The sequence below is a fragment of the Pleurodeles waltl genome, chromosome 7 (assembly GCF_031143425.1).
Source record: "Pleurodeles waltl isolate 20211129_DDA chromosome 7, aPleWal1.hap1.20221129, whole genome shotgun sequence".
Classification (NCBI taxonomy): Eukaryota; Metazoa; Chordata; class Amphibia; order Caudata; family Salamandridae; genus Pleurodeles; species Pleurodeles waltl.
In genome coordinates this window covers 76,437,034-76,449,764 of record NC_090446.1, presented here as the reverse complement: position 1 = coordinate 76,449,764, position 12,731 = coordinate 76,437,034, and the positions used below count along the sequence as shown (strand labels likewise).

The 12,731-nt window shown below is 47.3% G+C and overlaps 1 protein-coding gene across 2 annotated transcripts in view; it reads left to right on the top strand.

Annotated features, from left to right (window-relative positions):
* Positions 1-12,731, top strand: part of LOC138303675 (alpha-2-macroglobulin-like protein 1) — a 599,538-nt gene that overhangs the window by 375,405 nt on the left and 211,402 nt on the right. For both annotated transcript variants that reach the window (XM_069242992.1, XM_069242993.1), the window contains exon 22: positions 685-736. In XM_069242992.1, the coding sequence (XP_069099093.1) occupies positions 685-736 (52 nt within the window). The remainder of the gene's footprint in view (positions 1-684; positions 737-12,731) is intronic.

Sequence of the window (12,731 nt, the reverse complement as noted above, 5' to 3'; positions counted from 1 at the left end):
CACCCTCATTCTAGATATTTTTATATTATCATATTATAAGGCCCTTATGATTATAAATATTGTCTTAAAGTGAACAAGTACACAAAAACTAATAATTGCGGGCTATGAGATTGTCAATTTCTCACACACATTGCTGTGCCCATTTTGATCACTGTTGTGCACAAAAAAAGGGATTACAGTGTTTTCTTCAGGAAAAACTAACAGGATGAATTTGTCAGTGATCAGGAATTTTGTAAACCATTTAGAAAGTGTAGCTGAAAGTTATCCACCATACTTTTGTAATGCAATACATATTTGTAACCTGTTTTTGCAACCTCAATCTCCTGCATAAAAGATTGTAAAAGCAATTCATTACATTACAGAGAAGTACTTTGCATCACAGGTTATTAAAACAGGGTGATTTCCTGATGTTAGAGGACTAGATGAGCAGGAAAAGTGGAAAATATGTCTGTTTTCTGTTTTACGTTTGGTGCCAGAATTGTCCTGCTTCTAAATATCATACTTTTGCTGACATTGTCAGGAAGACGTTACTGAGTCATACCTGCAAATGCACATTCCAATAGAAATTTCGAGAAAAAAATGGGATTTCACTTTATTCTAGGAGGATTAAAGCTCAACAGAAATGAACGATTGGTGTAAAATTTTCTGAGGTATACATTTGACTTACTGTCTCCTTCTCCACAGCCTGAGGGCGTCCCTGCAGAAAAGACACAGAGCACTCTTCTCTGTCCAGAAGGTAAGGCTTGTGAAGGTCATTGAGAATCAGGCATGAGCTGGTTTATAGAATTTTGAAGCTATATCTGATACAGACTTTTATCCCCAGAGTCCTTATCTTAGAATAGTCCCTCAACATTGGAAAGGATACAGGCATTTTTAAGTAAGCCCCTTGCTTACCTGTATGTGTCACCAGTCTGCTCAGGATGGCATTGTTGGCATAGTCCATGCCGGAAGGGATGTGCAGGGTACCTTTATAGGCAAAACCCAAGCATGATGACCTCAGTTCCTTCTTTTACGCACCTGCAGCGTGGATCTGGATGACCTTCCATCAGCTGCTGTTTGAAAGGATTCTTTCAACATTTTGTTGAAGACAGGTGTGCTTTTTTCACATTTTTTTTAGAATGTCCCAGAAGAAACCCACTGAGTTCAAGCCTTGTGGAGCCTGTCATCCACAGATGCCTGTGACAAACCCCCCACTTGGTGTTTATGTTGAGCCAGGAGAGGAACCATGACTCCGCGTTGTGTGCTGAGTGCAGGACCATTAACCACAAGGCCATGTATGAGCAGGCACTGAAGCTCTTGGCTGCTAACCATGCAACTCCATGGCGCGATAGGTCCCGTTCATGTGGGAAATTTTGTACCCATTCCCGGGGTTGCTCATATTGGTCCTCATCGCATTCCCAGACTTCTTCAGGTAAGTACTTAAGAAGAAGCCCAGGAAGTCAAAGCACTCTTGGACTTCTCTGCATCTCTCCTATTGTTCAGATAAATTTAGAGCATTACACAACAAATCCGGGCCTCAATCTCAGATTGGTACTGTTGTTGTGGAGCCATTTTAGTGATAGCTTCATGCACGTTATGTTAGCATACGAGGCCTGCCGCTGTGCACTTTAACCTAGATATATTTTATTCGGCTTCACTTTATTATTGTTACAGTAGCCACTTTTACGGTCTTGTTTTATTTCCTTCTATCTAACTGTTTTTGCCTAGGCCAACACTCTGTTCTCAAACAAGACATTCTTGCTCACTCTGTGCCTCTTCCAAGGCTGCAAAAAGATAGGTTGCTGGTGAACGTGGTATAAGTTTAGTCTCTGACATTCATAGAAAACACACATCCTTATGTAGGTACAGTTTCTCAGAACATCAGCTGTGTTATTATAAAAACACTTCTCTGTCCTTTACACGTTAGAGAGAGATTCAAGTCAGAGAATCACGACTGTAATGCAGACTTCAGGCCTTTGCTCAGGTATGGGGGATGATGTCTTCCCAGGGGAACCTGAAGGGCAGAATTAGAGCTGAACATGTTGTGCTCTATTATACCCTAGGTAGTTATTAGTCTATTGATTCTAGTGACAACATGGTAGCGTTATCTCCATGCTTTACTCTCCTAGTCACCATTTTAATATTATGTTGTGTCGTCCTGGTTATTGCAGCAGACTCCAACACTGAGAACGTTTTGAGGCCAGGACTCTCTTTGGGTGGCTGAGGACTTTCAAGTGCTTTTGAGTCCCCTGGGTTCAGGAGGGTCTTCAACTGCTGCTCCGCTATTTCATCCTCTGCTCCAGCCCCTCAGGATTCATTGGTGTACCCGAATCAGCCTCAGCCATGGCTTTGCGGCCTCCTGCAGGAACTATTCCAGTGGTGCCATTCTCTGTGCTGCTGAACCCATCCTGATTCCTAACTCTGATACGGAGTTAGAGTGGCTTAGCTCAAGATCGGGTCCGGTGCCAGCCAGGCCTACACAGCCTCATTTGGAGATCGAGCAATATTTTCCTGAAGGGCTCAATGAGGAACAGGAAGCAAGTCGATATGAGGATTCCTAGACCTACACTGTAGCCCAAAGCTGATGACAGCTGGTACGAGGGCCTGGATGATGGCAGTGTTCTGGACACCTCACCAGACATTGGGCATCACTCGCCTCGCACAGTGGATATGGAGAAAATAAAAATTTTTGTGATGGTGGTTTGGAGCATGGCTGAGATCCTGGACCTAACACTGCCCATGGTTGCGGTCAGTACTAATGTCTTAACAGAAGGGCTTCCTCCAGATATCTCATTCAAAACTCTATTGCCCTTTAAGGAAGCCATCACTGATGTCCGGCTTGGGACCTAGGGCAAGCCCTTCACAGACACTGGGGACTCAACCTACTTCTCCCAGCACCCCACGCCTGAGAGCCTGATGGTCCAGACCTCAAACTCCCAGATCAATACCGGACACATTCCCTTCCACATCAATGGATAAGGAGTCCAAGAGGCTGGATACTTTTGGTAAGAGGATTTTGTCTTCCGCCTATCTAGCATTGCGGCCCATAAACACTGCATGCATATTGGGAACAAGTTCTGCCTATGGCTCTGGATGAGGCCTAGACCATACACTCCCAAGCTATTGCTCATGGACGATATGCAGCAAAGTTCAAAATCAGATGTGGGGTGAATATGACCGTCTCACTCAGCAGAGGTATTGCTTCCCTGGTGGTGCTCTAAAATCACACCTGGTTGAGGAATACTGGCTCTTTGGAGCATGTGCAGGCATCCCTTATGGGCATGCCCTCCAATGGGATGTGCCTGTTCGGTGACAAGGAGGATTCAGCCTTGGAGAGAGTCAAGGACAGTAAGGCCACTGCCAGGTCCTTGGCTCTCTCTTTGGCCCCGCAACAGCAGCATTCTGCCTTCCACCCCTTCCTTGGTTACACTAGAGTCTTTCAACTGCATCCATTTTCCCTTAGCCACCATAGCCAGCAGGTGCAGTCCTTTTGTGGCCACGGCTCTCACTTGCCTCTTGAGGTCCAAAACCAGAGGTCCACCCAGTTCGCTTCCCCTCCAGCAGCCGCACGGTCAAAGGTTCTTTAATATGCCTTTGATCCGGCAGGTGTATCGGGTTGGCGGCAGAATCTGACATCTTCTGCCTCACTGGCAGAAGATCACTACAGAAAAATGACACTCCACATTGTCCAACAGGTTAATGCCCTCCCCTTCCAACAGACCCTGATGCCACTTCCTCCATCCCCTGATTGTCTGACACTCACACTCTTGTAGTACAGAGTACTGACCGTTCTTGCCAAAGAAGTCCTCGAGAGGGTGCCAGCATCAAAAGTAGGTCGAGGTTGCTATTCCTGATATTTTCTGATGCAGAAGAAGAATGGAGGCCTTCGTCCTCATCTAGGCCTGCGCCCTCTCAATTACTTCTTGAAAAAGTAAAAATTCAAGATGCTCATCCTAGCTCAGGTCTTCTCCATCATCAGCCTGAAGACTGGATGAATGTGTTGGACTTGCAGGATGCTTATTTTCACATTCCCTTCCTGCCTACCCACAGACATTAACTGCAGTTCACAGTGGGCCACAACCATTATCGGTTCACTGCACTCGCCTTTGGCATTATCAGTACCCCACGGGTGTTCACCAAGGTGGTGGTTGCAGCACACCTACAGAGGTCAGGGGTTCCAGTCTTCCATACCTTGACAATTGGCTGTAGAAGGCAGGCTTGAACCCAGGCAGTCGTCTCTCACCGCCAGAGTATGGTGACCTCCTGCACACACTGGGATTTACTTTCAATGTGCCAAATTAACACCTGACTCCCATTCAGACACTTCCTTTCATTGGAGCCATTCTGTATATAGTACAGTTTTGGGATTATCCTCCAGAGCAGTGAGTCTGGGATATTCGAGGTATGCTATTGATATTTCTGCCTCTATCCTGGATTTGGTTGTGACTGTCTCTGAGGCTGCTGGCATGCATGGCCTTTCTCATCCTGTTGATAAAGCATGCACGTAGGCATATGGGTGTTTTGCAGTGGGTCTTTAAGGCCCAGTGGCACAGCAACAGGGAAATCTCTCAGACTTTGTGACAGATGTGTCACTCCTGGCTTGGGACAGTCCCCTGGGAGAGATGGCGATCAGAGTACTTTTGTCTCTTTGAGTCTCAGCTCCATATCAAATTGTTCGAACTAAATATCATTGAAAGCCTTTCTTCCTTCCATCAAGGGTAGGTTTGTTCAAGTGTTCACCATTACCATGTGGTATCTCAACAGCCAGGGTGGGGGGGGGGGTCGTGGACCCAATTTCAAGAGGCTCTGTGTCTCTGGACATGGCTGGAATGTCAGGACATATCCCTTGTGATTCAACATTTGTTGGGCTCTAAGAACACCAGAGCAGGCAAACTCAACTGTCAATGCCTAGTGGATTACGAATGGTGTCTCCTTCAGAGGTGGTGCACGGTCTCTTCCGAAATTGGGAAGCGCCTTGGTCAGATCAATTTGTCACTGCTGAAAATGTGCACTTCTGCGTGCTGGACTTTCCAAGGTGGCTCTCGCACAGTTAAGGGATATCTGACCTCCAATTCTGCCTTTCTACGGTTTACGGACCAACCTTCTCTGTTAGTTGCCTATTGTGTGTGACTAGATTCCTTAAAGGTTTACAGCATATGTTTACCCCTACACCTTTCATTATGCCCTAATGGGACTTAAATCTAGTTCCAATTTTTCTCATGTGTTCACCTTTTAAGCCTATGCACAGCTGCCCTCCTTGGCTTCTCACCATCAAAATCATCTTCCTTGTGATGATAACAACTGCCAGGAGTGTTAGGTGGTCATTCCAACCGTGGCGGTCGGCGGTGAAGCGGCGGTAAGACCGCCAACAGGCTGGCGGTCTTTTTTCATGTATTCTGACCATGGCGGTTACCGCCATGGCCATCCGCCGCTTCACCATTCCGACCGCCACGGCGGTAACGACAGCCGGGCTGGAGAACCCGGCGGTCGTCAAATACCGCCGGCGGTATTCCAACCCTCCTGACCCCGGCTTACCGCCATGGATTTCATGCGGTTTGGGACCACCATGAAATTAATGGCGGTAAGCACCATCAGTGCCAGGGAATCCCTTCCCTGGCACTGATAGGGGTCTCCCCCAACCCCCACCCCGACTCCCTCCCCTACCCCCCCCACCACCCCTGCCACCCCCAAAAGGTTGCAGGACACCCCTCCCCCACCCCGATCCCCAACATATATACACACATACACACATACACGCACGCATTCATGCACATACACACACACCCCCCCGCATTCATGCACACACTCATGCACATACACACACCCCCCGCATTCATGCACGCACTCATGCACATACACACACACCCCCGCATTCATGCACACACTCATACGCCCCCTCAACATACACACACGCACACCCCCATGCACGCACACAACTCACAACAACCCCCACCCCCCTTCCCTAGCGGACGATCACCTTACCTGTTCCGGTGATCCTCCGGGAGGGAACGAGACCCATGGGGGCAGCTCCGCCGACACCGCCACGCCAACAGAACACCGCCACAGCGAATCACAGGTCGTGATTCGCTGGGCGGTGTTCTGTTGGCGTGGCAGTGGAGGTGGGGCTACCTCCACTTCCCCGCCTGCCGCCAGTATGGCTGTTGGCGGCTCTTCGTCCGGAAACGGGCGGAGTGCTGCCAGCAGTCAGAATGGCCCGTGCGGAAGACCACCAGCACTGGCGGTCTTCCGTACGGCGGTCCCTCGGTGGTCGATTGAAAAGACCGCTGAGGTTGGAATGACCACCTTAGTGTCCTAAAAGTCCTTTCAGTACACTTCATTCTTCCCAGGCAAGTTGGCTGTTAGCCCCAGAGCATCTTTTTTTTACAACGTTAGTTACTTCTATACATGTTGGGCATAATATCACCCTGCCTACCTATTCGCCAGCCACCAATCCTACTAAAGAAGTGGAGAGACTCCTCGCCCTGGTTCAAAAAAAGAGTTGTATTGTCCTACATTGATCATAGCAAAGATTTCCAGGTGGGAAATTAACTCTTTTTTGGCTTTGCAGGGACATCAAAGGGAGGGCAATTCAGAAGAATCCTCCTCTTAATGAATAATTCTCTGCATTAAAATCTGCTACGCAGTGACCAAGAAACAGCCACCTGAGGGCTTAAGAGCGTATTCCCCAACAGCTAAAGCAGCAATGTCCTGCGTCGGCTAAAGGGGTCCCAGCTCTAGACATCTGTCACATCATGGTCACAACTGCACACATTCGCCAAACATCGTTACCTCGACAGTCAGGTCCAGTGAGATGGCCATTTTGTCCATTCAGTTCTCCAGGACTTTTTAGTTTAAAACAGTACACAGACTCACCTCCAGGAAGCGAGTGCTTTGGTATTTATCGTAAGGAATCTGTGGCTAGAAGTCAGAAAACAGTCAAAAACTGAGGTCACTGTGCTGGGGCGGCACCTACATAGGCACTGCCAGTGGATTCCTCAAAAATCTCCAGATCCAGTCAGACGCTGGGGAATATTCTAAGGTAAGAAATCCGTGGCCAGATAGAGCCTCAAGAGATAATGCAATATCGAAGGTAAGTAACTTGTTGCCTAAAATATCTTATGCCATGCTGTTTGTATTTATAAAGGAGGGCTGAAGAATATGCAATCATAGATATGCTCCATGCCCTCAATATCATCGCGGTGCTTTGAGATTAGCATTTCCACCTGTTGTGAGCAGAGTGCATATATCATATGCCTACGTTTATTTCCCCATTCGCCATCAGCTATAAGTTTGCACCTAAGCACAGAGCCAAATGAGTGTGGTAACAGGCACAGGAATCATTTATAATTATTCCCAACAAAACTTTGAAAGAAGGCAAGCCTGAGGAGGATTCATTTTTTTATCATCTATCTGCACAAGAAATGAGAACACTGGATTTACTACCATCCACCTGCATAGGAAGGCACATCAGTGGATATCCTATCATCCATCTGCAAGAAATCACTGATTTCCAGCCAAAACTGTCTTTAAAAGAGGAAGCCAAGCAAGGGGACTCACTTGCCATCATCCATCTGCACAGGAAATAAGATCACTGGATTTCCCATTGCCCATCAGCACAAAAAGCTACTCAACACACACAGCCACACCCCTGACCTCTACTACACTACACCACACCACTGCCTATCCTGCATACACGTACCCAGATGCCTGGAAACCCACCACAGTATTCCCCCTCTCCAAGAAACCTTAAGAAGATCCAAAGATGCTAGCCAACTACAAGCATATTTTCCTGGAAAAGATGACAGACAGATGGTCATCTACAGAAGTGACACCACAGACTTCATCACACTGGACATCTCTGCAACCTTCGACACTGCCTCCAATCTCATCCTTATACAAAGACTGCACAAAGCCGAAATCCAAGGAGCCGCACTTTACTTGATTTGTTCTTTTCTGACCCCACCCAGTTGGTTAGCTTGACCCCTTCCCCTCGGACACGGTCAACCTCATACTTCCCTGACAGACTAGACGAGGTCCTGGACTGGTCCTGTGATACAGAGAGACCCAGAAAGTGTACCCTCATAAGTGGACAGATGTTTACTCTCTCTGTCCTTTGGATTGCACATAAAGTGGGCATACCGTGTTTTGGAGATTATTAGTGTCCCCATCATGTGTGTTAATGAGCGTATGGCTACTGGCCCTTTTTGTGTAAAGTCCCACTGTTATGTGTATGACCAAATCACTGGCTTCCTATGTGTATGTCAAGTGAACAGCAAGTGTTGGGTGTTGTAGCACATGTGCAGTAGTAGGGCTCTGTGCTGTGTGAGTGAGCTTGAGCACTGAAACCAGTCAGCTCCATTTTGAATGTCCATAACATAAAAAGGCAGAAAATGCAGTATGCGGACAGCTATCCCAAGCAATGGAAGTGTACTGCCTACCTTCATGTAACTAAAAGGTGGAGATCTGGACACTGAAGTGAGGAGGATGGCAACAGGGCTGCCTTTTAAATTTCCATGAGGACATTTTTAGCAAGAGGCTGCCAATTAGGTCTTCCTGAGCACTGCCTTCCAGAGCTCTGTCATTTGGTAGAAGATTGTAGATCATGCTATCATTTTGTCCATCTGTGATTACTGCTTCATAGAGGTTAACGACAACCAGGTACACAAATCTCACACTTCATTGTGCCTGTATTGTGGATGCTCCAGTCTAGAGACTGCTCCAATGCTACTTGCTGCAAGAAATGTCACTTTAGGCAAAGGCTGCCTCTAGAGAGCAGCCTGAGAGGGACACTTGAAAAAGAACCACCCCAATCTGGTTCTGAAGTTTGAAACAGTGGCTGCACATTTCTTCTAGTCCAGAAAATGTGTATGTAAGGTGGGACCTACACCATCCTACTTTGTTTCATTTCCAAGTCCTTCAAGACCAAGGAAGGGGGTGCTTTACTGAGCACTCAGAGAACTGCTATGTGATCACGTCTAATTTCTGTCTGACATCCAGTTGCCCAGAGATGAGAGGACTTCAACAGAAGTCTGCACTATCTGCTGGAAGAGCTGAGGGACTGTCAAGTGCCTAGAAACCTGCCTTTCTGCTGAAGGAGGATAGAAGTCTGTCTGGCCAGGAGGAGAGAAAACAGATCCTGGAAGGGAAGCCCAGTATGTCCCTGGGGCTGATGGACATTCTGAGAAACTAGGGAAGCCTGAAAGTGAGCTAGGAGTAACTTGTGCTACAGAAAGTCCCCCTGGTCTCTCAAACATGGGCCCATATTTATACTCGGTTTGTACCGAATTAGCGGCTAATTCAGCGCAAACCTAACTCCATATTTATACTTTGGTGATAGACACATCTAGCGCCAAAGTTATGGAGTTTACATAATTTTCTGGACGTGAAAACCTACCTTGCGGCACTGAGATGCAAGGTAGGAGTTCCTGTCCAGAAAATGACAATATGGCCTTAATGCCATATTTATCCCCCCCATGCTAAAATCTAGCACAGGGGGATGGGGTCCTTAAGCCCGTTTAGTGCCATTATTTAACACCTGGGTCAGGGCAGACGTTAGGGGACCTGTGGGCCATTTCCATGGTCAGAGACCATGGAAAGAGCCCACATGTGCCCTTTCTGGCCCCAGGGACATCCCTGCCCACACCAGAGGGACACTGCAGGATGGGGGAGCCATCCCAGGTAAGACCCAGTAAGTATAATCCTTTTTTTTCACCCGCTCGAGGGCCCTGACTTGGGGCCCCCTGCATGGCGCTGGCCCCAATGGCCATGCCCAGGGGCCATTCGTCGGCTGGGCATGGCCATTGGGGTCGTGTGCATGACTCCTGTCTTTACTAAGACAGGAGCCATGTCCATGGGGGTTGTATGCCAGGAAATGGTGTTACTTTGCTTAGAGGTATTTTTTTGCCTTTTAACAGTGTAGCGCCATAATCCGGTGCAAAACCTCTGCTTCCCCCTTCACCTCCCCCAACCAGTTAGCGTCATCTACAATGACTGGCTCACAACTCAAAATATGTGTAGCGGCAGAAATAAATTATTGTCCAGTCAAATACTTACTTTTATGAAGAAATAAGTATTTATTTCACAGTAACTATCATAAAGGGAAATAAGATATTCACAAACAATTTACACCGTCTGCTGAGGTCAGGGCTTTTGTGTTTCTTAGACAGTTCCCTAAATTCCACGCCCTCCTTCCTCTAGCTGTAGTGCTTATTCCCTATTCACTATAGGCAGCATTCAGGTGAAGCTGCACTAGTCTGAGTCTTAGGAGTCCGACTCCAGCTTTTTATAGAAGTCAAAAGTGTTCCAGCGCCGAACCCCTATCTGGAAAGCAAATTCCCCTGGGGAGGTTAGCCAAAAATATCTCTTACTGCACATACATAAATGGAGAGATCTGCGCTCGAGTGTGCTGCCTCTGTAGGCGGTGGAGCTGCAGTGGATGTCTTTGGTAAGTTGTTTGCATACGGCCCAGATGAGTTGTTCAAGGGGGACCCAAAGTTAGTCATACACAGTCATGCAGGTGCAGTCACCGGAGTTTCTTCATAGCTCTGCCAAGCTGGGTAAGCTCTTTGGTACTTCCACTGGTGGAGTGAAAGGCCTGACTGATCCTTAATTGTGGAGTCACCATGGCAGCATCTCTTCTCCAGTGACAGTCCCAACCAGATTACACTTCTGACTTGGTTCTGGTGATCCCACTGTGGCATACGGGGTCACCATCTCTTTACTGCACTCAGACTCCGACTCGATCAGCACAGCCGATTTCTTGATGGCGGTCCCTAAAGACATACGAGGTTACTGGCTGACACTGCACATGGGCTATAGCCCGCTCTTCACTGCAATCTCACATGGTGGGCCCTGCTGGCATGCAGGGTTACCGGCTGTTGGAAATAGTCTTTTCTGCAGAGTCACCCCCAAACGTTTTGCCTTTTCTCTCCACTTTTTGCTGAATTGGTTTTTGTTGGCCTTAGGACTCTGAGTACTTTACCACTGCTGACCAGTACTAAAGGGTTTATCCACAGTTGGTATATTTAATTTATTTGTAAGTCCCTAGTAATGAGCACTAACTGTGCCCACAGCCTGTAAATTAAATGCTACTAGTGGGCCTGAAGCACTGATTGTGCCGCCCAGACAAGTAGGACTTTAAAAATGTCTGAGGCCTGCCACTGCAGAGCCTGTATGTGCAATTACTGCATTGTCGACTTGCCATTTAAAACCCCTGCCAAGCCTTAAACTCACCTTTTATTACACTTAAGCCACCAGTAAGGTAGGCTCAAGGTAGCCCATAGTGCAGAGTGCTGTGTAAGTAAAATGTAGGACATACACTTTTAAGTTTTGCATGTCCTCGTAGTGAAAAACACCTACATTTGTTTTTCACTACTATGAGGCCTACCCCTCTCATAGGATAACAATTGGAATTCCATATTACACTTTTAAGTGGCAATTCCTGATTGGGAAGGAGTAGCTCTGTCAGGTTTCGTATCACTGGAGCAGTAATGATAAACCCTCTTTGCTGGCAAAGTTGGATTGAGCATTACTGTTTTAGAAATGCCACTTTTCTAAAATTGGTATTTCTCTGCTCTTAAAGCTCTGTGGGCCTGTAGCCTGCTTTCAGGCTTGAATTTGTGCATTCCCTCTAGACAGCACACACAAAGGAAGGGAAGGTGTGTCTGAGTGCCATCTGTATCCTAATGGCTTATCCCGGGCAGGATGGGAGGGAGGAGCTGTCACTTACACCTGAAAGAGCAGTGTCCTGTCCCCACACAAAGGACTGATAAATCCCTGCTTTTCTGCTGTGCTGCCCTGCTGCCTGATGCCCTCTGACCCTACTGAGAGAGAGCTGCACTTTACCTGGAACCCAGAGTGATCTCCAAGGGCTTTGTTGGCTTGCCTCCTGTTGCTTGAGACTCAGGGATATCAAAGCCTCATTACCTGCTCCTGTGCCCATCCCATTGGACGTGGACCCAGAGGCTTGCTCCAGTCAAAACTGATGCATCTTCTGTCTGTTGGAAGCAGAGCCAATGCATCATCTCTGTTGCTGCAGCAGAACTGGAGCATCTCAATGGGACCCAGCACTTCACCTAAAAGAATGCTGCATCAGAACTGCTGCATAACCTTCGCTGCAGTTTCAGGAGCTCAAAGCATCCGCCCGACTGCGTGGAGAAACCAAGCGTATTGCCTACAGAACCAACGATTCTTGGCTTGGTGTATCATCTTCAGAACTGATGAGTCGCAGCCACTGCGGGAAGAAAATCGATGCATCACCTTGACTTTAGGATCAACACCAAAGCATCCCTCTGCTAGACTGTGCATCTCGCTGTTGTGACCAGGATCAAGGTACTGTGTTCAGCGGGCCTGAGTAGCTCCTGTATCTGGCCTGCGATCCATCACGGTTGGCCTGAACTCTTGACTTTTCCCCCAGTCTAGCGTGACCAGATGATCCCCATTGGCGCTTATTGCTTCTAAGCGCTACATAACTTTTTATTCTTTCAAATTCATATTTTTACTTCTACTTATTGGATTTTTGTAGTTTTGGTCTTGATGTGTTTATACAATTATAATCAATTTTTCTAACCTGATGTTGAGTCTTTATGTGGTGTTTTCACTGTGTTACTGAGTGTTGGGTTTCACATTGCCTCTTAAGTTAAGCCTGACTGCTCAGTGCCAATCTACCAGAGGGTGAGCACAGGTTAACTTTTAGTGTGTATCTGACTTACCCTGTGTAGGATTGTGGTTCCTGCTTGGACAAGGTGCATACC